This window comes from Sorex fumeus, unplaced genomic scaffold (assembly GCF_029834395.1).
Source record: "Sorex fumeus unplaced genomic scaffold, SorFum_2.1 ptg000255l, whole genome shotgun sequence".
Lineage (NCBI taxonomy): Eukaryota > Metazoa > Chordata > Mammalia > Eulipotyphla > Soricidae > Sorex > Sorex fumeus.
In genome coordinates, this window is record NW_026606312.1 from 184866 (window position 1) to 211949 (window position 27084).

At 59.2% G+C, this 27084-nt stretch overlaps 1 protein-coding gene across 1 annotated transcript in view; it reads right to left on the reverse strand.

The window, feature by feature from the left end:
* The window catches only part of LOC130018302 (zinc transporter ZIP11-like), a 33233-nt gene extending 16585 nt beyond the window's left edge, over window positions 1–16648 (reverse strand). The window contains exons 1-2 of the mRNA XM_056109023.1: window positions 16594–16648; window positions 13925–13994 (exon numbers count right to left, since the gene is read on the reverse strand). Coding sequence (XP_055964998.1) covers window positions 13925–13994; window positions 16594–16648 — 125 coding nt within the window. The remainder of the gene's footprint in view (window positions 1–13924; window positions 13995–16593) is intronic.
* Window positions 16649–27084: the final 10436 nt, after the last annotated feature.

Consider the following 27084-nt stretch of genomic DNA (forward strand, 5'->3'; position numbering starts at 1 on the left):
AATACCAGGAAGGTTCCAGGATCCTTCAGTCCTCAACACTCCAGCCCCATCCGGCACCAGGGCGAGCTGCTACGGGCCACGACATTGGGGGGCGGGGCAGACAGACACGCCAAGAGGGACCGAAGGACGGACTCACTTCCCGTCACCCTGATGCAGGCAGAAAGAGAAGGCCCCTCCCCAGGCCATGGCAGTAAATGTCCTGCGAAGTGATAGCTCTGAAGTTGCAAAGGCCAACCTTGCAGAAAACAGGAACTAAGGCCTGCTAAGACCCTCACTTGGCACCAGCACCGGACCCTGAGAAGACTGGACCCCTCCCCAGGAAGGAAATTCCTCGAATACCCTAACTTTGCCAGGCTTTGCCATGAGGGTGAGACACTCTCGGTAGCTTGCCGGGCTACCCAAGAGGGGCGGAGGAATCAAACCGGGCTTGGCCATGCTGGCTGCACGCAAGGCAAACGCCCTACCGCTGTGCCACTGCTGGAGCACTGTGCTGAGCGACAGCCTGGAGAACCCGGCAAGCTACCGAGAGTATCTCACTCGCACGGCAAAGCCTGGCAAGCTCCCCATGACGTATTCGATATGCCAAACACAGAAACAACAAGTCTCAAAATGGAGACGTTACTGGGCCCGCTCGAGCAACCCGATGAACAACGGGAGGACAGTGTTATGACAGTGTGACCCTAACTTTAGTGATTCAAGCCAGAGAAGACGTCAGAACCTTCCAGACTAAGACATCCCGAGAAGATACTCTATAAAGGCCACCTTGAACAAAGGAAGGGCGCACATCATGCTGCCTCAGTCCATGTGCTGCTTGTGCCCACGTGGCCGAGCACACGTGTCACCCGCATCTCCCCTCTCGAGATGGGGCCTTTCATGCTTTCCTGCCTAATGCCAGGATGTGTGTAAGGGCTCTCTCCACCCTTGGAGAAGCCTGGGCTCACTCTTGAGCACGTTGCTCTCCACTCTCTCTCCCACTCTCTCCCCCTCCACACCTTCAAAACCTCCAAATAAAATCTCTTTTACTTCGCTGTCTACTCCTGAAATTCTTTTCTGCGAGCGAGACAAGAACCCAGTAACCCTGGGTCTTGTCTTGGCAGAGGAGGATTGGGAGAAAGTGAAAGTAACCATTTCTCTCCTCCCCACTTCACATGAGCCACCCGTGGGGCCCACCAACATCAACTCCCTCTCCACATGCCCGGTGAGCCCTCTCTGCGCCCACACAGGTGGGACCAGCGTGGGTTCCTTTCTGGCTCTATGCCATCTGTGCCCAAAATGGGCCCTGCACCCTGAGGGCACTGGATTGCTGCTAAAACCCCTAAAGTCCAGAAGCCACTGGCCCAAAGCAGGGTGCAGAGGGGAGCCTCATGCCCGCCCCACAAAAGACACATCTGTAGGCCTGACCGATAGCACAGCGGGGAGGGCGTTTGCCTTGCATGTGGCTGACCCAGGTTCGATCCCAGCATCCCATATGGTGCTCTGAGCACCACCAGGAGTAATTCCTGAGTGCAAAGCGAGGAGTAAGCCCCGAGTATCGCTGGGTGCAACCCAAAAAGAAAAAAAAAAAAAAAGACATCTGTGTCTCAGAAGAGGGGCTTGTATGGGTTTGCTTAAAATAAAATATATATATATATATTATTCCATATTTTTTAGAAGTTACTGAGCTCTGAGAGAGTATTGGAGAAATTGCCAGCCATGGAGGCAGGGTGAGGACTGGGATGGAGGGGATATACTGGGGACATGGTGGTGGAAAGTGTGCACCGGTGGAGGGATGGGTGTTCGATCATTGTACGGCCGAATCTCGAACATGAAAGCTTTGTAACTGTATCTCATGGTGATTCAATTTAAAAAAAAAAAAGGCAATGTGGAGTTCATGCCCAATTCAATCAGCTGAATAAATAGCAGTGCTCCTACATTTAAAAAAAAGAAGAAGAAGAAATTACTGAGCTCTGGAGCTGGGCTCACCCAGGTCAGCTGGAAGGGCTACAGTCCTGAGTCTGGGGGCCTTCAGGCTCCCCAACACTGAAGCTGCCTGGGGCAGTGGGAGGCCTGGGGGTCGGCCCGCGGGATCCCAGGCTGCTGAAGTATGAGTCTCCCCTCCAGACTCCTGGGCCTGCAGTGGGGGGCGGGAGCACTCTAGTCTAAGCCCCCAGAACCTTGTCCGGGCAGCTCTGAGAGGAAGCTGGGGGCTACGCTTCCTTCCGGGACACCTGCAGAGAGAGGCTGCGGTGGGGGGGCTAGGCCTGGGGGGGTGGGTGCAGAGACTCCAAGACAGGCAGATAGTAATTAAGCCCAGGGAAGTGTCTGCATAATCACAGCTTGTGGAGGGGCTGGGAGGGAAATAGGGTGGGGGAGAGACCTACAGATAAGGGGGTTGGGAGGGCAGCAGTGGCACTGGAACAGGAAGGGGCTCAAGGGGGCACCGGGGTCCTCACCCGGAGCCTGACCTTGGCCAGGCCTCTAGCTCCAGGCCTCTGGTTCCTGCTTCCTTCAACTTCCAAACCCACCACTGGGCGATAATCCTCTCCAAGCACAAATACTCATCCCCGTATTTGTATAGGCGCCTGCCAGGGGACCTCAGGATGTGCTGGGATTAGCTCCCTTTCCCCAGAGCAAAGACTGCCAGTTGTGGGGCTTGGGTGGGCCTAAAATGGCACCGCCCCCCTCTCACAGAGCCCAGACTCCCTGCCCTGTATCTCTTTCTGCAAGGCTCAAGATCACCCCCTACCCTCCTACCCCACACCCGCCCCTCCACCCTCTCCACCCAGGTCTTGTTGGGCTGTTCCTAGTGTGACTTGCAAGACCATCCGCCATAGAGAAATACTTGGGAGCCCGAGATCTCTGATTTCCACCTAATTTGTCTTCAAGTGATGTTGCCACTGGCCATCAAGAATTTCAGCATGGAGGCTGGAGCCATAGCACAGTGGGTAGGGAGTTTGCCTTGCACGCAGCCAACCTGGGTTCGATTCCCAGCATCCTATATGGTCCCCCAAACACTGCCAGGAGTAATTCCTGAGTGCAGAGCCAGGAGTAATCCCTGTGCATCACGGGTGTGACCCAGAAAAGAAAAAAAAAAAGAATTTCAGTATTGCAAACCACAATGCACAAAAAGAGGGAGGGAGGGAGGGAGAAAAACACCTGGCATATAGACTGGTGGGGGGAAGGAGTTGGGGGGTGATGGGAGGGAAACTGGGGACACAGGTGCTGAGAAATGTACACTGGTGGAGGGATGGGTGTTGGAACACTGTATGGCTGAAACCAATCATGAACAGCTTTGTAATCGGCTATCTCATGGTGATTCAATTTAAAAAAAAAAAAAAGGAAGACAAGAATCTTGACCCACATGACCCTTTTGGGCACCATTATCAGTGGCACTGTATGCTAAGTGAACACTCAGCATTAAAGTGAGACTGCAGATACGCTGATGCTCTATTATAGTCAACGACTCCTCTGAGACCCCCATCTGTCCCGCAGAGTCCCAGATTCTAGCTCATCCATGCGAGAGCCAACAGCCTCCTAGGGCTGCTTTCAGGGGCTTCGCTCTGTGACAACGTTCCAGTGGGAGCGAGCGAGGGAGGCCACCTGGGAGGTCCTTGTAGGAGCAACCCGATTGGCCGCTGTCTAACCAGACAGTCTGATTGGTCTCTATCTGGGTGAGCTGATTGGTCTTTACAGCCTGCTGCCACTACTACGAGGGCCATTCACTAGTTATTCTGTGATTGGTCAGTTGACTGGATTTACATAGGGGCTGACCAATCAGACAACAGAAACAGCCAAGGGGTGGGGATAGTTGATTAAGGGGACATTCGATTGGTCACTCTATAAGCAACCAGTTGACCAGATTTATACAGAATGTGACCAATCAGACAGCAGAAACGGCTAAGGGGGAGAGGGGTGGGGGGTACAGTTGCTGGAAAAGGTCGCTGGGTCACTCACTTGGAGGCAGCTACTGGCCTCTTGAGAACCGTCTACTAAGGACTGTAACGCTGACGACACCAGGTGCTTGGCACCCTACCAACTGTCACCTGCTGTCCCCTAGGAAACCAAACGACAACCATGTGCCCTATAACATTAGGAGGCTGGCGAGGCTGGGGGGCCACCCAGACCCAGGGGCCGACCCAGGCCCAGAGGGACCTTCCACACCACCGAACCATCCTGGAGAAACCCAGATCCCAACTGCACATAGCAACGGTTGTGCCGGCCAGCAGGACATGTGCCCCTAGCTGCCCACCTGGGGAGCTCTCTGGGGCTGCGCCCAGCCAGGGCAGTGCCCTCTGGCAGGGATCATGCCCAAGCAGAGCGGAGCAGAACATGCCTGCCGGGTCCAGCATCCCAGGGGCTCAGGGTGGAAGTGCTCCTCTGACCCAACCTCTCCGTGGCCATGGGGACGGGATCCGGAAGAAAGTGTTGGGCGAACTGGGCAGCAACCCTGGGGGTGGAGGGGCAGGGGAGGCAATTTATTAGCAGACAGGAGCCACCCCAGTTCCCGTTATCACAGCGGCAGCCTCTCCGGAAACAATGATGCCTTTCAGAGGGTTTATAATAAACTGGAACCAGTGACCGGGCATGGCGTGGAGGACCCCAAAGACTAGCGCCCTTGTTCTCAGGGGCCTGGTTTAGTATTATCCTGATAAGATAAACACCCTGAATTGCCAGAGGGGTCACTTTCACATTGATGGCTCCATATTGTGTAGGTACACACACACACACACACACACACACACACACACACACAGCAGATCAAAGGCAGAAAGCCACTTTGGGAAAGGTTGAGCCCTAAGCAGTGGAGTCTGGTGATCTCCAGAAATAAACAGGGCTGGCTACTTCATCAAGGTGCCGTCCCATCCCCCCACCCGCTACCCCCCAAATAAGACTTTCTACCTCCTCGTATTCTGGGCAGCAAAACTGGAAGGCTATTGTTGAATCACCATGGGGCACAAGTGCGACAGATAATGTGACAGAGATCTGTGTTTGTGTAGGTTGACAAATTTCCATGAAAGAAAAAAAAGAAAAGGCACCTTGGACTGAATGGCTGATACTGGCCAGCAGGGATTTCTAAATTTAGAATTCTCCTTGTGCAGCTGAAGCAATAACATAGCTGGGAGGGCGTTTGCCTTGCACGCGGGCGACCTGGGTTCGATTCCCAGCATCCCCTGTGGTCCCCTGAGCACTGCTAGGAGTAATTCCTGAGCGCAAAACCAGGAGTAACCCCGTGCATCGCCGGGTGTGACCCCCCCACCCCCCAAAAAAAGGGAAAAAAAGAATTCTCCTTCTAGGTTTGCTTAAAACTGCATTGAAAAGAATGAAAAGGGCCAGCTGAGAGGCTTACAGCCTCATTTCTTCTCTTGTCCATTCATTCCCCGTCCATCCATCCATCCATCCATCCATCCATCCTTCTATCAAGTCACTGATTCATGATTCATTCCTCCATTTATTCACCCATTCATTCACTCCTCCACCGATTCACTCGATTCATTCAACCATCCATTCATTGACTCATTCATCATCCATCCATCCATCGACCTGTTCATCCATTCATTCCTCCCTCCCTCCACCCATTCATCCATCTATCCATCAACCATCCACTCACCCACCCATTCTTGTATTCATTCATTCAATCATTCATTCATTCATTCGTTCCTGCAGCAGACTGGGCTACTCTGTGCTCCCGGGAAAGCAGCCCTGTCTGAGCTGACCTCCTCTCTCGAGCTCAAAAGTGACCCAGGGCTGCACTTTCTCACAACAAAGGGGTCCTTCTGTGAGCGGGGTTGGGGAGGGGGGTCTTTGAAATCACTCTAGACTTGGAAGGAGGCGAGCGGGGAGTGGCCCCCACCCAACCTCTTGGGAATCTAATCCAGGCTTCTCCTCCGACCCCGGACCGGGGAGAAGGAAGACAGACTCCAAAAGTTTCCAGAGTGTTCTGGGCTGTTCCGATTTGGACCCTCGGTGCTGGTACTGGGCCTGGTTCCTGCCTGTGAGTCTCAGGCGTGTCCAGGAGGCCCTGCTGCCCCCGTCTTGAGGCTGCATTGCAAACACTCAGGACAAACGGCCACCTGGTCTGTCCTCCTGGAAGGTCATGGGGAGCAGAATGGAGGCTAGTGCTGGACAGTGTGAGCTCAGATCCAGGGACAAAAGCCTCTGTGGGCGCTGGCCACGTGGTCCACGTGCAGTGGCTGGGTGACCGCTGGAAATTCGGACCTCCAGGCTCTGAGGCGGCACCCACGCCACATCCAGGAATCCGAGCTTGGGGATACCCAATGCCCGCACCCACTCAAACTCAGACAGGGTCGGATACGTGACTCGAGGGCTACAGCCCCGGGTTTGCATGTGGGAGCCCCGAGTTTAGCCCCGGAACTGCATGGTCCCCTGAGCACCGTTGGGAGAGACCCCCTGAGCACTGCACCAGGAGAAGCAAACCCCTCCCAGCACCATCAGGGGAAGCCATCAAACTATAATAACAATAAATAAACAAAACGCAGACCCCGGGCTACCTCTCATTTGTCATCTGATCATGGGGGGGGGTGGATAGAGGGGGCTAAAAAGAGCCCTTAACTTACTGGGCCGCCCACTCCTTTTCAGAAAACAACGACTCAGAGCTTCCTTCGAGTCTTTAAGCAAACTTTCTTTAAGCAAACAAACGAAAAGTACCCCTTGATTATACCCTGGATTGTTCCGGAAACTGAAGAGGGCATCGCCCAAACCAGAAATCGCATGTCAAGAATATTAGAGGCAGGTCTTAGGAGGCTAAAGCAGGGGCGAGGCCCCCAAGTCCCCTAGCTCTGCACATCCAGCCAGGCAGCCTTCAGCGGCTAAGTCCAGGCACGGTCACTCCGGGGCACGGAGACGCCTCCCCCACACTGGTTCCCCGTGTCCCTAAGGCTGGGCCAGGCCACGCCCCTGCAGACTGCCGGACCTCCCTAGTTCCCCAGAAGCTTGGCCTCAGGCGCCTAGGATGGGCCGGGGTGTGGCTCAGAGGGAGTGCTTGTTTTGCAAGTGTGAGGCCCACATTTAATCCCCTGCAGTGGCTCTGAGCACCCCCTTCCCTGCCCACCCCGGGTTCCCAGCCAGGAACAGCCGGAGCAACGCCAGGTGTGGCCTCCAAACAAAAACTAAACCACTGAGGGGGTACGAGCGAGCGAGGGGAGGGCGCTTGCACGCAGCCACGCAGCCAACCCGGGTTCAATCCCCAGCACCCCGTAAGGTCCCCCGAGCACTGCCAGGGGTGATTCCTGAGTACAGAGCCAGGAGGAACCTCTGACCCTCGCTGGGTATATGACCCCAAAAAATAAAAAAATAGAAACAAAAACCTACCAAGAAAGCAGTGCGGCGTCACATGGCCCAGCAGACCGCAGTTGAGAACAGGGCTCGGCAAACACCAGACAATTGATTCTTGGTGTGTGTGTGTGTTGGCTGTGCTCAGGGCCTATTCCGCACTCAGGAATCCCTCCTGGGGGTGCTCAGGAGACCCTATGGGGTGCCGGGGATGGAACCAAGCAAGGCAAACATCCTCCTGGCTGTACCATCGCTCCAGACCTGCAACTCACAAAGCACTTCTGGTCAATGGCTGGCAGGGGGAGCTGTGCCCAGCCTGGAGCACTTGGGGGGGAGGCAGGAGGCCAGGCCTGCTAAGTGCTGACCTCGGAGAAGGCACAGAGCCAGGCCAGCAAGTGTGGCCGTGTCCCCTGGGCCAACCCCATGGGCTCAGGAGGAGCAAAGACATCTCTGGGGCCCCGGAGTGACCGGTCAGTACCTGGGTGTCCTCCTCCTTCCCTCTACATCCTTAGGGTTCGGCTGAGACTTCCTCCTGAGCCCCTGGTCGGGTCTCTCTCTGCAGCCCAAGGCGGGGTGCTGGAAGGGCAGTGTCTCTCCCCAGTGGCCCCACTGCTGGGGGCATGTGGCTGCTGGGCTTGGCCCTGAGTTGGGAGAGCAGGAAGCTGCCTCGGGCCCATGGAGGGTCAGGCTGGCCTGGAAGCCCGGGAACCCCAAGGAGAGGAAGTGAGGCCGGGGAATCAAACTGAGGATCCCCCCCCTCCAAAGGTGGCCTCGCCAGGCCTGATCCCAAACGTCCAGGACCCAGAACATCATCGGTGGAAGGACCCATGAAGGTGATCAGGGAACAAGAGCTGACATGGAGTACCCAGGTAACAGTATGGCAAGGGGCTGGGGGTTCCCGGGGGCTACCAGGGCGGATTCCCAGGGAACGCAGGTATGAGGGATCTGATGACCCGGTCACCCGTCCACGCATGGGACACCAGCCGGCCAAGTGGGACAACAGGCTGGAGGGACAGGCTGGGCTGAGGGTGGATACGGGGGCTGCGTCCCGTCCCGGAGGCCCCAGGAAAGTACAATCTGCCGTGTCGGCCACAGAAAAGGGCCCCCAGGAGCCAGCTGCTTCACTCCCGACTCTGGGCTGAGACCCCGGAAACTCGGACCCTTCGGTAAGAGTTGCTTCCTCCCCACCTCCTCCTCCCTCTGCCTCCACAACCCCCAGAAAACCCGCGATGGTTTCGGGCTCCCGGAGACGCCCTGGCACGACGTCTGGTCTGCAGGTGCGGGAGCCCCTGGGTGTGGGGGAGTCCAGGTGCTCTTCCAGGAGCGGGGATTCTTTTTTTTTTTTTAATATCTTTTAGCACTTTAATTACTGTCAATATTTTGGGGTAATTTTATGTAATATAAACATTAAAATATCTAATATAAATGCATTATAATTTTTTACATAATTATTTTTGTATTAGTGAAACACCAAGAGGTACAGTTTTAGACTTACAAACTTGCGTGCTTGGGATTCAGTTATACAGTGATCGAGGACCCATCTCTCCACCAGTGCCCATTCCCCACCTCCAATGATGCCAGTAGCCCTCCCACCACCCCATCCCCCCTCACGCCACCCGCCTTTGTGGCAGAGCATTCCCTTTTGCTCTCTCTTTCCTTTAGGGTATTGTGGTTTGCAATAGAGGTATTGAATGGCCATCATGTTCAGTCTACTTTCAGCACACATCTCACATCCCAGCAACTCCTCCAAACATCCTTTACTTGGTGTTCCCTTCTCTATCTGAGCTGCCTTTTCCCCCAGCATGTGCTGCCGGCTTCCAAGCCATGGAGCAGACCTCCTGGTACTTATCTCAACTATTCTTGGGTGTTCATCTCCCATTCTGTTACTTTATATTCCACAGATGAGTGCAGTTTTCCTATGTCTCTCCCTCTCTTTCTGGCTCATTTCTCTTAACATGATAACTTTCCATGTAGAACCACTTGTATATAAATTTCATGACTTCATCTTTTCTAATAGCTGCATAGTATTCCATTGTGTAGATGTACCAAAGTTTCTTTGACCAGTCATCTGTTCTCGGGCACTCAGGTTTTTTCCAGATTTTGGCTATTGTGAATAGTGCAGCAATGAACATACAAGTGCAGATGTCATTTTGACTATACTAGGAGCGGGGATTCTTGGGGTGCCCCCCGCCACCCCGAGTGCCTCATGCCTCGTCTGTCTACTTCCCCGAAGATGCTCTGTGCTGGGTGCGTCGAAGAACCCAAATCCCCGCATGCCCGGTGGGTCTGGACGCACTTCGGCCCACCGGGAAGTTACAGTCACTGGACTCAGGCAGAGAGAAAGGCGCGGGTTCGAGTCCCACTAGTCAGGGTCTCTGGCAGAGAGATCACTGCGGTTCCTCCCCCCCTCACCCCTTGGAGCCACGGAGCCTCTGGCAATGCCAAAGGGGCCCGAGAGCCCAGCCAGGTCTGGAATATTCCTTAGGGCATCTGGGTTCCTTGAGAACCCAGCCAGCCAAGAGAGAGCGTCAGTCAGCCTCGCTGAGCATGAAGGGCAGCGAGAAAACAAATAATTACTGCCGAGCTGTTGGTAAACAGAGCCCAGACCCGGGCCTGCCGGCGCTTGCCCGCAGACAGAACTTAATACCCCCAACTCCCCACCCCGCTGCCTTGGTTTCACTCCTGCCCTCGCCCAAGTTCAAGCTTGCTCAAATTCTGCTGACAAGGCGAGGCTTGGGGGCGGGGTGTGGGGGGAGATGGCAGGATGGTCAGTATGGGGGAAGGGGGCAGCCCCCCTGTCCAGGACGGCGTCCTGCAGACGGGCCTCACCCTGAAAAACCTCAACAGCCACGGTGGGGGCTGGGTGTGGGGGGAAGACTCCACTCAGGGAGCTGCAAATCTCTGCCATGGGGGGGACCCAGGCTGGTGTGGCGGGGGCTGGGGGGTAGGGATGGGGGGCTTTCAACTCCTCTGCTGGTTCCCATGTGCAGCTGAGAGATAGAAGGCGGGGGTGATGGTGGAGAACAATGCTGCAGGGGCCCGACAGTCTGTGGGGTGGGCTGTGACCCCCCCCTACCGGGGTCTCAAGGGGGAGCAGACACGGGGCTCAGCTCTGGGTCCCCTGGGCTCCTGGCGGCTGTTGTTTGTGATCGCGAGTGGAGGGTCAGCCTGGCACAGCCTCTGGGTCCTGGGGGCGGGGGGGGGGGGGAACAAGAGCGGCAATGCTGGGCACTGCCAGCAACTGTGCAGGCGGCAGGAACAAGGGGGACCTCCAGGAGCACCCGGACCCCCTAGAAAATGTACAAGCCCAGGACCCAGCGGGGAATCTGTAAGCACCGGGACCAGGAGAGAAATCTACAAAGCAGGACCCAGAGGGAAATGTACAAGCACCAAGACCCAGAGGGAACTGTACACGCACCGGACCCATGTGCCAGTGCCCATACCCACAGCTAGAGCGTGTGCCCCCTCGTTACCCAGAGGGGAAGCGCGAGGTAAGGGGGGGAGGGTCCGTGACCTGCCGTGGAGGGTGGGCTGCAGCTCCCAGGGAGATTTGCGGGATTCATGCCTCCCTCAAGCGCGCTTCTGGATGCAAAGAGGGTACTCCGTGCAGAGGGGGGGCCCCTGTGCCAAGATGTGCCGGCCCAGCTGCCACTAGGGCAATGGGGGAGGGGCGCAGGCACTATTGGCCCCCCTCAGTCCCTGTCTCGGGGAGCATAGCTGGGGGGCCGGGGTGGGGGCAGAGGGACGCGGCTGGGGTCTTGAGGAGCTGCTTATGGGCGGAGGTTGGAGGCGCCCCTGAGGTGGGGCTCCCTGAGGAGGCTGTGAAGGGCCCCCCCCCATGAGGACACAGGATGGCAGCACAGGGCAGGTGATAGCCCATCCCAGAGCCGGTCCAACTGTGAGGTCTCCTGTGTGATGACAAGAGCGTAGCCTAGGGAGGTCAGAGGGGAAACCGAGGCAGGGGCAGAGGCCCTGAGCCAGGACAGTGGCCACCGGAGGCCCCGCCTGGGCACCCCCATGGTTTCTGACCCGGGACCCCATGCCTGAGGCTGGTTCCAGGCCGAAGGCCACAGGCCCTTGGGACCACCTTCTCCAGGGCGGGGAGGCTCTGCCCGGGGACTGGTCCGACAAGCGGAGGAGCCAACATGAGGGGCAGTGCCACACTGGGCACAGATGTCACCTCCACAGGTTCCACAGTGCCAGACCCGCAGCGGCCCCTGCTCCCAGGAAGGTGGAGTGTGACCACAGCCAAGGCCAGGGTCCGGCTGCCAGATGCCTGCCGGCCGGAGTGCCCCAAGGCCACAGGGAAGGTCACCAAGGCCACCACGTGAGCTGCCACCCCAGGGGACAGGTGCACACAGACCCAGGAGTGCAGGCTGGCAGGAGGCCCCCCGGACGTGTCCAGAGCGAGCTGGACAGGCCCAGCCCCAGCAGGACGGACGAATCAGGGTGTGGTGGGCCCCCCGGGGGCCAGGTTCCCAGGCCCCACATCAGGCACAGACCCCACCTGGCTGGGTGTGATCGTTGTGGGGGAGACACACAGCCAGCAGGGCAGGCACCTGCCTTCAAGAGCACCTTCACCACGGAATGCCCCTCTGACCGTGCTCAGACAGACAGACAGACAGACGCACCAGGACGTGTGGACAGCCTCGCTCCAGCCAACAGAGCCAGGCACCAGGAAAGCGCCAGCTCCTGGCAATTCTCTAGACCCTGGCTGGGTGTCCCCCCACTGCGAGGAGGGTGTGCATACTAGCATATATACGGGCACTGGAGCTGGCCAAGCACGGGAGGGGGGAGGGGGTTAACTGCCCCACTGCTGGGCCCTGCAGGTCAGGATGCACGGCAGAAACAGCTCCCTGGGGGAAATGAGGGTGCCCTGCGCAGTTCCCCCCGGGTGTCCCCCCCTGAACACAGAGCACAGGTTCCGGCATCCATCCTGGCCCTTGTCCCTGCCAGCTGGACCCATCTACACAGATTTCCCAGAGCGCTGGGGGCAGCGTCCCTCTCCCAAGTCCTGAGGTAACAACAGTGCTGCAGAAAAGAAAAGAAACAGAGAGGACAGCAGGGCGGGCAAACCCCTCGGGTTCCATCCCTGCCATCCCGTAGGGTCCCCCGAGCACTGCCAGGAGCAATTCCTGAGTGCAGAGCCAGGAGTGACCCCCCTGGGCATCGCGGGGTGCGACCCAAAAAGAAAAAAAATAAAGAAGAAAAAAGAAAAGGAAAAAGGAAGGAAACAAGTGTGAGCTGCCTATGTGGCTGCCGGGGAGCGCAGCACAGAGCACCTGTTCCCTGCAGGTCAGGCTGCCCCCTGGCGGCAAGGGCCGGGAACAACAACCCCTTTAGCCCACGAAGGAGGGCCGAGCGCGCGGGTGCAGGAGCAGCTGGGCAGTAGCAGCCTCTGACCACGAGAGGGCAGCAGCCGCACGCAGGTGCCGGCAGGGCCCGAGAAAGTCATTTGCAGCGTTTACTTTGCACCAGGAGAGAAGGCAAAAAGGCTCCCTACACTCCTGCAGGCCCTGGGGGGCCAGGAATGTGGCCCAAGGGGGAGTGCACAGGCCCTGAAGGTGGGAGGTCCTGAGTGTGACCCCCCCGCCCACAGCAGAGCAGAGCCAAGAATTGCCTCCCTGACACACACACACCCTGCACACCTGCTTGCTACAAAACAACCAACCAACCAACCAGAATTGTTGTGTTTCTCTTGGTTTGAGAGCTACACCTGGCAGTGCTCTGGGATCACTCCTGGCTCTGTGTCACTTGGGGGGAGTGGGTGGCTTGGGGGACCCTTTGCCCCCATCTGAGATGACCTTCCTGTGGCCAAGGCTCACCTGTGCAACTCTCTGGAACCGGAGAGTTCGTGGTTCTTGAAACACGACCTCCCCACTCCAGCGATCACAGGTCAAGACCTTGGGGTCCCCGTCTGGGGGCAACAATGGCGGGGGGGGGGAAGGGGGAAGGAATGCTCAGGGGCTGGCTGGGGTTTGAGTGGGGCTCAAGGGAGCCCTGTCTGCTGGGAGCAGAGGTGGGGAGGGAGGGAGGGAGGGAGGGAGGGAAAAGCACCCAGAGGGACTGAGGAGCAAGAGAACCTTCCAGAAGGGCTTCCTCACAGCCCGGCAGTGCTCAGCTGTGCTCCCTGAAGAAGCTCCTTTAGACTCGGCCCATGGCATGAAAGGATGAGAGCAAACAGCCCCAGGTGTGTCACCTCAGGGCCTCCCGGGGCTGTGCTGCCCAGTGGTGTGACCGTGGGTCTCATGAGGAGCAGTTGGGGCCCCGGCCAGGTCACCAAAGCGGACACCAGCAGGACACGTGGGCCGGACCCCTCCCACCCTTCACCCGGTTCCTTTCTGGCTTTTTGCTCCTTTCCCACATGAGGAGCCCCGAGGCCCGCGAGAGGGAGCTGGGTTTGGGGAGGGGGTTCTGAATAGGCCCATTCCCTGCCACCCGCTCCCGGCCTTGGCCCTGCAAGGCCTCGAGTCTCAGGGTGGGGTGGGCGCTGTCTGCCAGATCCTGCCACCCGCCGTCAGCAGAGGGTGAGTTTGGAGGCCCGACTGTCCCCGCGTGAGCACGGTGTGGCGAGTTGTCCAGCGGGGCTGCTGGCTGGGTATTCCCCCCCCCCCCACCGCTGCTCCCTGGCATGTCCATGCCGGCCATGGCTTACCTGGCTCTCTCAAAGGTAGCCGAGGTCGTCTTGTCCACCGCCCCGAAGCCTACGCCAACGGCCAGACCCTCTGAAACGAAGCAGAAAGCACCAGGGTTAGAGAAACCGACTCTGGGGGCGGTGGGGGGGGGGAGGGCACGGGAGGGGGTGGGGCCGGGGAGGAGGAGGGGTAGGGGAGGGGCAGGGGGAGGGGGCGGGGGGGCGCATTGGCCTTGACGCAGCCACCCACTCATGTTCCCTCCACAGCATCACAGATTCCCCCCAAAATGAAAAAAAATTAAAACAAACCCCCCAAAAGTGTTTGGAATACATGCAGGCGATGAATTTGGGGTGGGGGCTGTTTCCTGGGGACCCTCCCCGAAACAGCCAGAGGACCGAGCCCCTTTCGGACGCCAGTGCTCAGCGACACCCATACAAAGCCCCCCACTGCCAGACCCCTCCCGGCAGACGCAGATCACTTCTTCATTCTTCCCGAAGATCCGCAGGTGATAGCAACTCAAGCGGTTGATTCAAGCACCCCGAGGTGCCCACTCGGCCCCAGCACCTCCCGGCCTGGTCTCCCAGGGGTCCTGTCCCCACTCCGTGGGCGCTCGACAGAGGCTCGATGGCAAACGGGGTGGCACTTCTCCAGGACACGCAAATTTTGCAACCCCGAAACTGGAAGGTTTGGGCCCCCCAAGTCCACTCTGATCTGGTGACACAAAACTGAGAGGTTTGAGGGGACAGCCCGGCACAGGCAGAGGGACAGAGATGAGGAAAGTTAAAAGGAAGTTTATCGGGGTGCACTCCTGGGTGGGCCCTCCTGACCCCTGGTGAGCTGCACCTGGGAGAGGCCAGGGTGTGTATGTGTGCGCGCATGCGCGCGCGCGCGTGCATGTGCGTGTGTGTGTGTGTGTGTGTGTGTGTGTGGTCTCTGGTGAGAAGGGGACAAAGGAAGGTGTGCTCTTTGGCAAGAGGGAGGCAGAGGATGGTGAGGTTGGCCTGGCCATGCTTTACCCACGGGGTGGGTGGGATGCCCTGTCCTGTCCTCTGGGAGGCAGGGGGATAGCCCCCACAGATGGGCACGGGGGTACAAATCCCCCCCACACAAATACACACACACACACACACACACATAACCACCCCACCTGTTTTTGTGGCCACCAGCTAAGAAAGATGCTTAACACGGGAGCAGCTAAAAAGAATCCAAGACAGAAAAACATCTCGGGCTACCTGACATGGCCTGGATGCCAAATTCGGCATCTAGAGGCTGAAACAACAGTCCAGTGGGGAGGGCGCTTGCCTGGCACGTGGCCAACCCAGGTTTGATTCCCGGCATCCCATAGGATCCCCTGAGTTCCCCAGGAATGATCCCTGACTACAGAGCCAGGAGGAACCGCAGGGCATTGCCGGGTGCGGCCCTGCCAAACCAACCCTCGTGTGGAGGCCATGGCTAGCGTCTATGGGCACGACCCCATCTGTCAGGGACTGTCGACACCTGCCTTCCGGCTTCGCCCACAAAGAAACGCCCACGGACAGACCCTAAGGGCTCCAAGCCTAGACCCTCAGTTTTGGACCTCTGAAAAGAGTGTGGTGAGCCCTTCCGGGTTAGTTCTGGCACAGGAGGACATCGGGAAAGGGTGGCTGGGCAGGGGGGCTGGGGACCGACTGGGAGGTGGCCCAGCGATCTTCCGAGTCCTGACCAGCGGGGACCCGTGAGCTTGTGGGTGCACCAACCTAGCAACTCGGGGTCTCGTCACATCGTGGGCTCCCGGGCTCCCCCTGAATCCTCTCACCAGAACGTCTCACCAAAATGGGGCTGGAGAGATAGTCCAATGGGGAGGGCATTTGCCTTGCACGCAGCCGACTCGGGTTCGACCCCCGGCATCCCGTATGGTCCCCCAAGCCCACTCCGAGTGATCCCTGAGCACAGAGGCAGAAGTAAGCCTTGAGCATTGCCAGGTGTGACCCCCTGTCCCCAATTCTCGGGTCAGCTGGACCAGCAGACATGAATATTGAGGCTCGAGCATTTAATTTATTTACGGGTAGGGTGGGATAAGGCCCAGAGGCCGCTCCTGAGGTTACTCAGCCTGGCTGGGTAGACCAGATGGCTCAGACCCAGGGAGGCCCAGGGGAGACCAAGGCTGTTCCTAGGGGTGCTGAGGGACTTATGAGGCTGGGGATCAAATCCAGGAACCCTCCGCATGACGGGCCTGTGTTCCATCTCCCTACCCCTCATTTCTTTATTTGTAAGGTAAAGGTAAAGGTAAAGGCCCTCCCGTTGATCGTCGATTTGCTCGAGCGGGCCCAGTAACGTCTCCATTGGAGACTTTGTTGTTACTGTGTCTGGCATATCGAATACTCTCGGTAGCTTGCCGGGCTCTCCGAGAGGGGCGGAGGAATCGAACTCGGGTCGGCCATGTTGGCCAGGTGTAAGGCGAACGCCCTACCCGCTGTGCTATCGCTCCAGCCCAATTTACACAATATATCATTTATATATTATATATAACCATCAGGCTTGGGTTTGGGGCCACACCTGGCAGAGCTCAGGGCTGGCTCCTGGCTCTGTGCAGGGGGCGGGGGAGTCATGGGGAGGTGGGGTGGTCTGGGTTCACCTAGAGTCTCGCTTGCAAATAGGGCCGCAGGATGGAGGGGGGGAGGGGCACGGATTTTAATGATCCCGGGCTCACGCTCCCTCTCCACAGAAGGGGGCGCCTGCGAGCTGGCCTGGCCCGGGTCCCCCATCCCTGCCCTGTGCTGCCGCCCGCCCCGGGATGAGCCATGATCCCTGCAGCCATGAGGGCCGCGGGAGTGGGGGGGGTCCAGGCTGGAGCTGACCAAACCCTACCCCAGGTCCTCTCATAGTGGGGGGGAGCCCGGAGCCGCTGGGCAGAGGCGTGGGTGGCTGGGCTGGGGAGGGAAGCCCACCCTGGAGAGAATCGGAACCTCCCCGGGGCTGCTCTTTTGCTGCCGGCTCTAATTAGTCGCCTCTGCCCAAGGGGGGCAGCCCGGAGCAAGAGCCTCATTAAGGAGCAAAGCTCCCCACTCCAGCTGTGTCCTTAGCCGGCAGCTCCCGGAGACACCGGGGAAGGCAGTGACGTGCCCCCTTCCCTCTTATTCCCCCCCACCCCCGCCCCACGAGACCCTCAGCCAGCTCACAGCTAACCTGGGCTCGGGCTCCTACTGGACGTGGGCAGCAAGAAACCTGGATCCGGGTCACTCTGGGCCTCCAGAAGCATCCCAAGTGACTTCCTGCCCCTCCGCCCCACCTTGGCCTCTTGGTGCTGACAACAGCCTGGAACATTCCGTGACCATCTGCAAAGGTGCAAGTCTGGCTTCCCTAGTCTCTGTTCTCCTGTGGACATCCCCCTCCCCCCACCTGCCCCTGCCTCAGTGCCCCTCACTATTCCACAGGGGCAAGGGAGGGACCCGAGGGGCAGAAACAGGAGCTGTCAGCACACGGGAAAGGAAAGCAGGAGAAGCAGCGGGAGATGAGGAAGAAGAGAAGACTGTTACCCCGCCCGCCCAAGCCTGACTGGAGCAGGCGGGAGAGTAGGAGACCCTGGGAGGAGGCACCCACCCCAGGTGGGGCTGCACATGCAAATGCGGTCATTAAGGCGGAACCCGGGGCGAGGAGGAGGCCGATGCTCTTTACAGGAGCTGCTTCCTGCAGGGACCCAGGCAAAGGTCGCTCGCCTGGAGGGGGGTGCTGGGGTCACCCTTGAGAAGCTCAAAGCTGACTTTGCTTTGTGTGTGTGGGGGAGGGGGGGGATGCTGTGGAGACCCCCTTCCCCATCGCTCCATCCCTCTCCCCTCCCCGGGGCAGAGCAACAGCAGCAGCAGAGAGGCCTGAGCTTGGCTGTGACAGCCCATGGCTCCCATTGCTCATTTGGATTTGGGGGCTTGGGGGTCACAGCTGGCCGGGCCCAGGCGTCAGGTGGATCTGGGGCTGGAAGCCGGGCCTCGGCGTGCAAAGCCTGTGCTCAGGACCTACTTTGGCACAGAAGGTTTCCCTGAAAACGACAATAGGGGACGAGAGAGCTGAGCCCGGGGCAGTGGGGCTTCTCAGCACAGGGGCTCGGGGGGTTGCCGGGTGCCCAGCAGCTGGCGAGATGCTAAAGCATCACCAACCAGCATCCACCCACCTCCAAGGGGATCCCCCCCCCCACTCCTGTGCGACTGTCAGCCAAGGAGTCCAACCACTCTGGAACATTCTGGAAGTTTCTGGAAATAGCTGGCGGCGGACACAGCATCCTCATCCCCAGGACGAGGGGGAGTCTCCGGGGCTCCCTCCTACAGCAGAGCTGAGCCCGGGAAGGGGGGGGGTAGGGGGTAGTCGGCCCTGATTCTGCAAGAACCCTGGAGGATCCAGTCCCAGTCGGAGGGGGAATGAGGTGGGGGCACGGATTTTTCCTTTCTGTTCCATGCTTGTGTGTGTGTGTGTGTGTGTGTGTGTGTGTGTGTGTGTGTGCACGCGCGCGTGGGGCTTGAAACCTCATCAAGGCCTCTGTGTATGTGTGTGTAGTGTGTGTGTGTGGGGGGTCGTCTCCGAGGCTTGGAACCTCGCCAGGGCCTGTGTGTGTGTGTGCTCCCATGTGTTCCCATGTGCATGCGTGGACGCTGTGGGCAGCTGTCTCTGCTCGCTCCTGCGACCCTGCCCAGGCTGTCCCCCGGATGGACAATCTGCGTGCAGCATGTGCCAGGAGACGCCCTGCTGGTTGCACTGCTGGTCTGCATCTCGGACCACGTCTCTGTGCACTGACCACGGAGTTCTAGAACGTTCCAACTGACCACTGGGGCTTCCATCAGACGCCCTCATCACCGCATCCATGCAACTTTCAAGCCACCGCTGGGGACTGTCCCGTGTTTCTCCCTTAGGGGCCGTGTCTCACTTTCCTGCGAGTCTCTTCTTGACCCGAGGGATCGGTCAGCGGTCACACTACCTGTGCGCTGTCCCCTTCCCTGTGCTCCCGGGGGGGTCTGCGCGCTCAGGCAGGCTGTCCCCTGGGCCGGGCTCCTTCCTTTCCACTCTCTGAGCCCTCCCCCTCACCCTCCTCCCCACCCCCACCCCGTGCCTGTACAGGCACTGAGCGCGGGAGCACGTTCTCGGTGGCACTCTGGTGCCAGCCAGGCGGCTGGGAAGGGCCCTCTCGTCCGCTGTCCACAGCCTCTCGACAGAGCTGAGATCTCACTTCAAGAGGTTTTTGTTTCCACTTGGCAGGAGGGAAGGCGAGGACAGGGCGGATCAAGGAGGGGCACGACGGGCAGCGGGGACAGGGCGGCCAGGGGCCGGGAGGCTAAGAGCGACAGCCCCATCACAGCAGGCCCCGGGAGATGCCACACGGCTGCCCTGCAGAACAGCAGAAGAGCAGAGAGGCAGAGACGAGGTGCCTGGAATAGAGCGAGGCACGGAGGCCTTCCCGGGGACAGCGCTGCATGTACTCAGCACACACATGCACACATGCACGCACACATGCACACGCACACACATGCACATGCACGCACACATGCACACGTACACACATGCACACACAAATCCACACACGTGCACATGCACACACAAACGCAAACGTGCACACGCACACACAGGCACACGCACACACAGGCACATACACGCACACACAGGCACATGCACACACAGGCACATACACGCACACACAGGCACACACATGCACATGCATACACACACGCACACATACACACATGCACCCACAAATCCACACACGTGCATTTGCACACACAAACGCACAAACGTGCACATGCACACACAGGCACACACGCACACACAGGCACCTATACGCACACACATGCACATGGATACACACATATACACGCACACACATACACGCACACACGCATGCACACGCATGCTACACAGGGTACACCTGGGGATAGACACCTGGGGCTAGCTCAGGAAGGTTCAGCCAGGGGGAGAGGTCAGACATCTGAACCGGGTCCACTGTCCGCTCTGAGGGTCAGTTTCCGCCTGTGCCCACCCGTCTTGGAAGCTTGAGAAACCCCAGGCCCTCGGATCGCTGGTCTCTGGCGGGTCAATTCGATCAGGTTAAGTCCCTGGCACCTACATGTGCGCGGGCATGTGAGTGCCTGGGCCCCCAGCACCGGCCCCTTCTGGCCAGCACCTCACGGAGAGGCTCTCGCTGTGGCCCCCACTTTGCTAGGGTGCCAGCCCGGAGCTCGGTGCGGAAGCCGCTTCCACCCCTTGGATCTGTCCTGGGCTCGGAGCTCTGCCTTATCCTGCCCTTGCCCACGTAGGTCCCCTGCTAAAGTGGGTGTGAATTTCGAAGGCTGCGGCGGCGCCCCTGAGCTGCGGGGATCTGCGCTTCTCTCATCCCTCCTGGACCGCGAACTTCATTAAGGCCCCCGTGCAGAGCAGAACCCCGCGACCTGCTCTGAATCCCCCCCCCCCACGCCGCCCCCACTTGTTTTTAATCTTGTGCCGACGGTAAGGGAATCAAAAGGCGGCGGGGGCCCACGACCATTCTGATCGTCCTCCCGCTGCCGCTGCCGTCTCTGCTCTCCGAGGGCGAAGCCAATCAAGTGGCTGCCGGGACGCGGGGGATGAATTATTAATGAGCCCTGCTTTTCATCAGCCTGCGTCTGCGTCTGCGGCCAAGACTCGCTCGCCGACTTAATCATCTCTCCTTGCGGTTCCTCCTTTCTTTCATCTGTTTTTTAATGGGGCAGTTCGAACAGCCCTACAAGAGCTGATTAATTCTTACCTTTGGGTGCTGAGTTTTCTCCTCCCACTCTAGGGCCCCCGAGAGCTTTTTATTTTGGTTTGGTTTGGTTTGGGGGCCACACCCGACGGTGCTCCAAGCTTGGCTCTGTGCTCAGGGATCACTCCTGGCGGGACTTTGGGGGGAGCCTATGGGGTACTGGGGGTGGAACCTGGGTCGACTGTGTGCCAGGCCAGTGCCCTTTCCACTGTCCTGTTGCTCTGGCCTTTCTTTCAACTTTTGCAGAGGTTGGAGGGAGTCCATCCGTCATAAGGGATGCCCCTGACCCCCCGCTCTCAGCTCTCCAGAGGAAATCCACGTCTGTTTGGCATCAGAAACACAGACACACAGTGGAGCAGACCGCACGGGGAGCCACAGTCCTGCGGGTTTGTTCCCGTCTGTCCTCGCAGCTCTGGGATCAGAGGGACGGGGGTGAAGAGGAAGCCTGTGGGTCTTTCACCAACAGCTGGCATCGGTGCCCCCCATAGGCAGAAAGCCATGGCCACCTCTCGGCACCTCGTCTGGGATTTGAGGAGGGGGGTTCGCCTGATCCCATGGCGGGGGCGGAGGGGGGGGGAAGAAGCGTGAGCTCCAGCGAGGTTCCAGAACTCCCCAAATACTCACACCGGAACAGTCTCCTATCTGGTCCCTTTGGGCCATGGCTTCCGAACTAGGCGCCTGGAAGCCTGCACCCCGAGGACCAACGTCTGCGTGCCAGCCGTGCTCAGCCCCCGGGGCCGGCCAAGATGCCCCTTCCAGCCCAGAACAGAGGACTGGAGGGCCAGGGGGAGCTCGACCCCCTAGAGAAGCAGGGAGAGCCAGTCCTGCTAGGCGGGGCGTGCTGGCTGGGACACTGAGTGTGAATCCACATGCACCCCCAGAGAGGGACACACCTCGTGTCCGGACACACGGGCAGGGAGGCACCGTTACCTGCGCCCACATGCGTAAGGCGCAGCTACACACGCCCACACGCGTGCCCTTACTCGCCTGTGCGCAAACAAGCATCACTGCCTCGCCGTCATCATCATTATCCCAAACATACGCCATTCGGGGAGCGCGAGCCGCCCTGTGGAGGGCCGAGGCGGGGACCTGCCCCCTCCAGGGGCCGCCCCGAGCCCCCGGCACACACAAGTGGGCCGTCAGGACGGGCTGCGATTCATTTCAACGAGGATAAAAATAGCCGCCTGCGTCATCACCGGGCTTCACGTTTTATGAATTGCTTCTTCGATGAAAAGGATGTTTCGGGGGGCTGGCGCCAGAGTACAGCAGGTGACGTGCCGGCCTTGCGTGCGACCAACCTGGGCTCGACCCCTGGCACCCCAGAGGGGCCCCGGAGCCCCGCCAGGAGTAATTGCTGAATGAAGAGCCAGGAGCTGGCCCTGTTGCGGGGGGGGGGGGCCCAAAACCAAACCATTTCTGGGCCGGAGATGGCGGGAAGGGCTGGAGCACCAGGTTTGACGCAGGACCTTGGGGTCTCCCCCGCAAGGACTGTGAATGATCCTCGAGCACTGACCTGAGAGTATCAGTAGGTGTGGGTCCAAACCTCCCTGCACGTCCACGTCCACACACACATACATACACACACGTACATACACACATATAGACACACACATACATACACACATATAGACACACATACATACACACACATACACACACAAGCACACACACACATAAGCACACAGACACACATACACGCACATGTACACACATACATACACACATATACACATATGTAGATACACATACATACACACATACATACACACAAAGAGACACACATATATACACACACATATAGGCACACACACACACATATAGATACATATACACACACACACACACACAACAGCCCAACTGCAGTTCTGGAACCCGAGTTCCCCGGAGATGCTGGGGTGCTGTTTCCAGGAGCTGACCTGGAGTAGGGGCAGGAACCCCAGTCTTGGTGAGGCTTCTGGAACATTCTGGGGGCATCGTTTCGTCCTTTCCCATTATAGCCTCTCCTCTCGCTGCCGTGTCTCACCCCCCACCCCATGTCCCCTCTAGGGGGTCTCTCAGGAGAAGCGAAGTTCTGGCTCCAACGTGCCTCCCTTCTCTTCCCTGATACTTTCCTGCTTTACTCTCTGACCTCTGAACCCTGCAAGGGAGACAGAGCCCAGAGTGCGAGCAGAGGTTTGGGCCCGTGGGAATTGGAGACAGCCTCGCCAGGGCCAAAGGCTACAGCCCCCATCCCCACGTCCAAGGCCAGACAGCAGGACCAGCCCCCATGGGCAGTGACGCGGGTTTCTGATGCCGCATGGCAGCTGTCTGTGGGGCCGGCAGACACCAGTGTCCCACACTACACTGGTCAGCCTTGTAAGACCGGCAGGTCAGTGTCCACGCCGACCTGCCTTGGGAGAGACCGAAAGGACACTAGTGTCCACGACAACTTGCCTTGGTGAGGCCAGCACTGACCTCCCCAGGCCGCCAAGGTATTTGAGGTGGCAGCTGAGGGTGGCCCCCAGGTGGAATCGGATGGAGGCTTCTGACTTGGCTACTGGCCACCTCTACCAACAGTGACGGCCAAGGACAGGGCAGGCGGCTGACCAGTGCTGGTGCCGGGTGCAGGTGTCCCTGACGGTCTAGGTAAGACACGCCTAGACAGCTGATGGACCCTCCATGAGCTTATGGAAGAGACCCCAGGGGACGGAAGACTTCGCTACCAGGATAACTGCCACCCAGGGCCCGTCTCTGCGCCGAGAAACTCACAGCCGAGGAGACAGCCTGTGTCTGGGGTGGCCTGCGACCCCCACCCACACCCCCACCGCCCCTCCTTCCAAAGATCTTGAAGACTCGGGGTAGGAAAAGCATTTGTTTCCAAGCAACCGAGCACCAGTTTAGAACAATAGCTCAGAGCAGCTCCTAATTTAATCGGCCTCAGCTACCTCTCCTGGGAATAATCAGGTCTACGAGGACCCTAGTCCTCACCGAAGGTGGGCAGATGGGCAGAGTGATGCCCCCAGGGGACTGGCCAGCCCGCCTTCACAGGCTGCATGGGGTGGCCTCGACCAACCAGCCAGCCAGCCAGCCAGTGGCCTGTCCCGGGGCTGGCCACTGAGCCCTGCGTTCCTTATTTTAATAATGAAAAACGTGGGCCAGGGATAGTGTGTGGGGGCGGGGGAAGGCATCTGCCTGGCATGCAGCAGACCCGGGTTCAATTCCCCTGGCACCACCAGGAGTGATCCCCAAGTACTCTCTCCCCTGTGAGCCTCTGCTGCCGGCCACGTCCCCACTGACCGTGGAGAAAGACATAGGCTAGAGAGCTGGGGTGGGGGTGGGGGCGCGCTCAGGCAGATCCCACACACAGACACCGGCAATGCCACCTGTGCAAGCAGCACCTCATCCCTCTAACGGCACCTGGGCTCCACGCCTGAGCACCCAGAAGGCCGTGTGCCCCGCAGCCCAGAGTCCTGGGGTTCCCATGCCCCATACGTCAGTGCGTTGTTTGCACCGGCTGCTTCTGGGTCATAGGGGCCCCTCAAAAAACACACAGGGGGCCAAACACATGGGAGCAGGAAGTTGAGACTTAACAAGCAAATTGGGGGGGGGGGGGAATTCTGGTACTGCTGCAGTGCAGTCTGGGGTTAGGGGGCTCAGGCGAGCAGGGGGGTGGAGGGAATCCCTGGCATCAGCTTCCAGGAAGCTGCGTGTTTCCTAAAGTATAAACTGCATGGGGGGCAGCAGGGGGGCTCCGAGAGTCACTCGTGGGGAGCTGAAGGGCTGTGTCACGGTATGGCAGGGGTCTCTTCGGCGTGGTCCTGAAGTCTGGTTAGGCAGGGATAGGGCCCCCTAAAATTCAAGGCGCATTTCCTGGTTTTGCTTTTGAGGATAGTAGCCGGCAGTGCTCAGAGCTGACTCCTGGCTCTGTACTCCTGGCGGTGCTCGGGGGACCCCACAGGGTACTGGGTATTGAACCCAGGTTGGCTGCGCGCAAGGCAAGCGCCCTCCCCGCCGTGCTATCACTCCGGCCCCTCAAGGCACATTTTTCTCTTCTCCACCAAGCGCTGATGATCCCTGAGTCCGGTAACGGACATGCCCAGCCCAGAGCCGATAGAGGACAGAAGATGGAGACGCCCCTCTTCTGCCGCAGAACCTCGATGCACCCCCTTTCTCTTGCCATGAATTTCGGGGAGGACTATGAATCTTCACACGCGACTCCCGGCCGGACCCCCCCACCACCCCACCCAGCCTCTCGCTGGGCCACCAGACTCCTTTTTGCCAGGCAGACCCCAGGCGGCCGCCGCACGCGGGTTGGGGGAGAGCTGAGACGTGCAGATGGGCTGGACCCCCGTGCGTGGGAGACGTGACGGGAGACAGCGGGCCCCGGGCAAGTGCCAGATGGCGGCATGCAGCCCGGCCCCCCCGGAAGTCCACTGGAAGCTCACCCTGGCCAGATGCTCGGATCCTGGGGAGCCTCCAGAGCTGCCCCCTCCCTCCTCTCCTCCCAGCTCCCACACCCCACTCACCCCTCTCAGCACTGCCCCGACACTCCCAAATGGAACCGTCCTGGGCTCGGGGGCACAGAGCCAACCCTGGGGACAGCCTGGGCCAGAGAACAGGACAGGAGAGAAACGAGCTTCCCGTGGCCTCACTGAATGCTTGTGGCTGCGGCGGTTCAGAGACGTCACCTATTCCGTCCTACAGGTGGGAACAAGGCTAGACAGGAAGCACCCAGCCCAGGTGGCTGCCTCTGCCGGGCTGGACACCTGCCTCACCGCCCAGAGCCACGGGTCTGGACATGGCGTGGACGTTTTCTCCTTTCTAGGTGGGGGGCTCCAAACTGTGATCCGGGCTGCGGGGGTGTGTGGCCGTGGCAAATCTCGGCCGACTGTGTGGGTGGGACAGTCCCGTGTTGGGATCTGTGGGGCGGCGTTGCTCTAGTCTGGGGCTGGACGGGGAGGGGAGCACTGGCCACCCTGGGGGGCTCAGGGACCTCCAGGGTTACTCCCAGGAATGCTTGGGGGAGGGCACGAGGCACCAGGGGACAAACAGGGGCCTGGTTCCTTAACTCTCAGGGACCCCACAACTTGACCTTTCACAACTGCCTCTTTCTCAAAAGAGGGGGCTCGGGGCTGGAGCGATAGCACAGTGGGGAGGGCGTTTGCCTTGCACATGGCCAACCCGGGTTTGATTCCCAGCATCCCATCTGGTCCCCCCAGCACCGCCAGCAGTAATTCCTGAGTGCAGAGCCAGGGGTAACTCCTGTGCATTGCCAAGTATGACCCAAAAAGCCAAAAAAGAAATTAAATAAAGAGGGGGCTCTCCTTGGGGAGGCTAGAGTCTGGGGGTGTGAGGGGGCAGGGCGACAGAGATGAAGAGTGGGTGAGCTCTGCAGGCTGCTTGACAGTTTAGACTGGGGTGGGGGGTTGGGGGCGTGTACTACGCGCCATCCTGGGGGATCAGCTGAGAGCCCAGCGACAAGGCCTTAGGCCTCAGGAAGGAATTTCTGCTCCCTACCTCAGCAGCCTGGAGGGGGCTGGAGGGGGGGAATGCGGTCTGCAGGTCCCATTCCGGGGCAGTTGGGGCTTGCTCCAGGGAACAGCACTGGAGGTGGAAGGGCATGCCCCAATTCCTGTCATGCTGTGAGCCTCTTGCACGAATGCTTTTGGAAACAAGGTCCCTGCAATCCCGACAGAAAAGAGTGGATGAAGGTGGACCCCGGATCCTAGCACAGATGCCTGCTTGGGAGACAGACTTCCAGGGAGCCCTGTGACAGACAGGCGAGACCCCAGCACTGCTCCAGCCTGCAGAAGTGGGAAGAACCAAGCAGGGACCCTCCCCTAGAGCCTCTGGGGGGAACTGGGGCGCAGGTCTCCCCGCGGGTTTCAGACATCACACTCAGCATGTGAGTCAATTTCCATCCATCCATCCTTTTACACGCAACCCGGTGGCGGGGTGGGGGGGGCGGGGCTTCTCGGCTATGGAAAAGTGTCCCCGAGAGTAACAGATCTTTCTAGAACAGGCATGGTGCTTTCTGGACATGGGCTTGTCCCATCCTGTTGGGAAGACGGGACCCTCACTGCCACATCTAGTGGCCTCCGAAGGAGAGAAAGGCCCGGGCCAAGGGCGTGGCCACGCTGGCGTGCTGCTGTGGGGGGCAGGGACCACCCCCACGCAGGGACACAAGAGAGGGCCTTGGTCCCAGCCATCGGCCACGCTACCAGGCAGGGCAGGGTCACCGCTATGTCCCCAGGGTCACGGGGAGCCGTGCTGTGGAAGTGAAACAGTTACTCAGAAACGGGGCTAATGAAGGCGCCTTGCCACGTAGGAGGGTCTGGGCTGCTGTTTCCCCTGGTTTGGAGAGAAGCCGCTCAGAGGCGCGCCTCATTTTCCTGCATCCTTAATTTAATCTGCTCGCCGAGCTGATGACTCAGAATCCTCTCGGAGATGCTCATTACTGTAGAA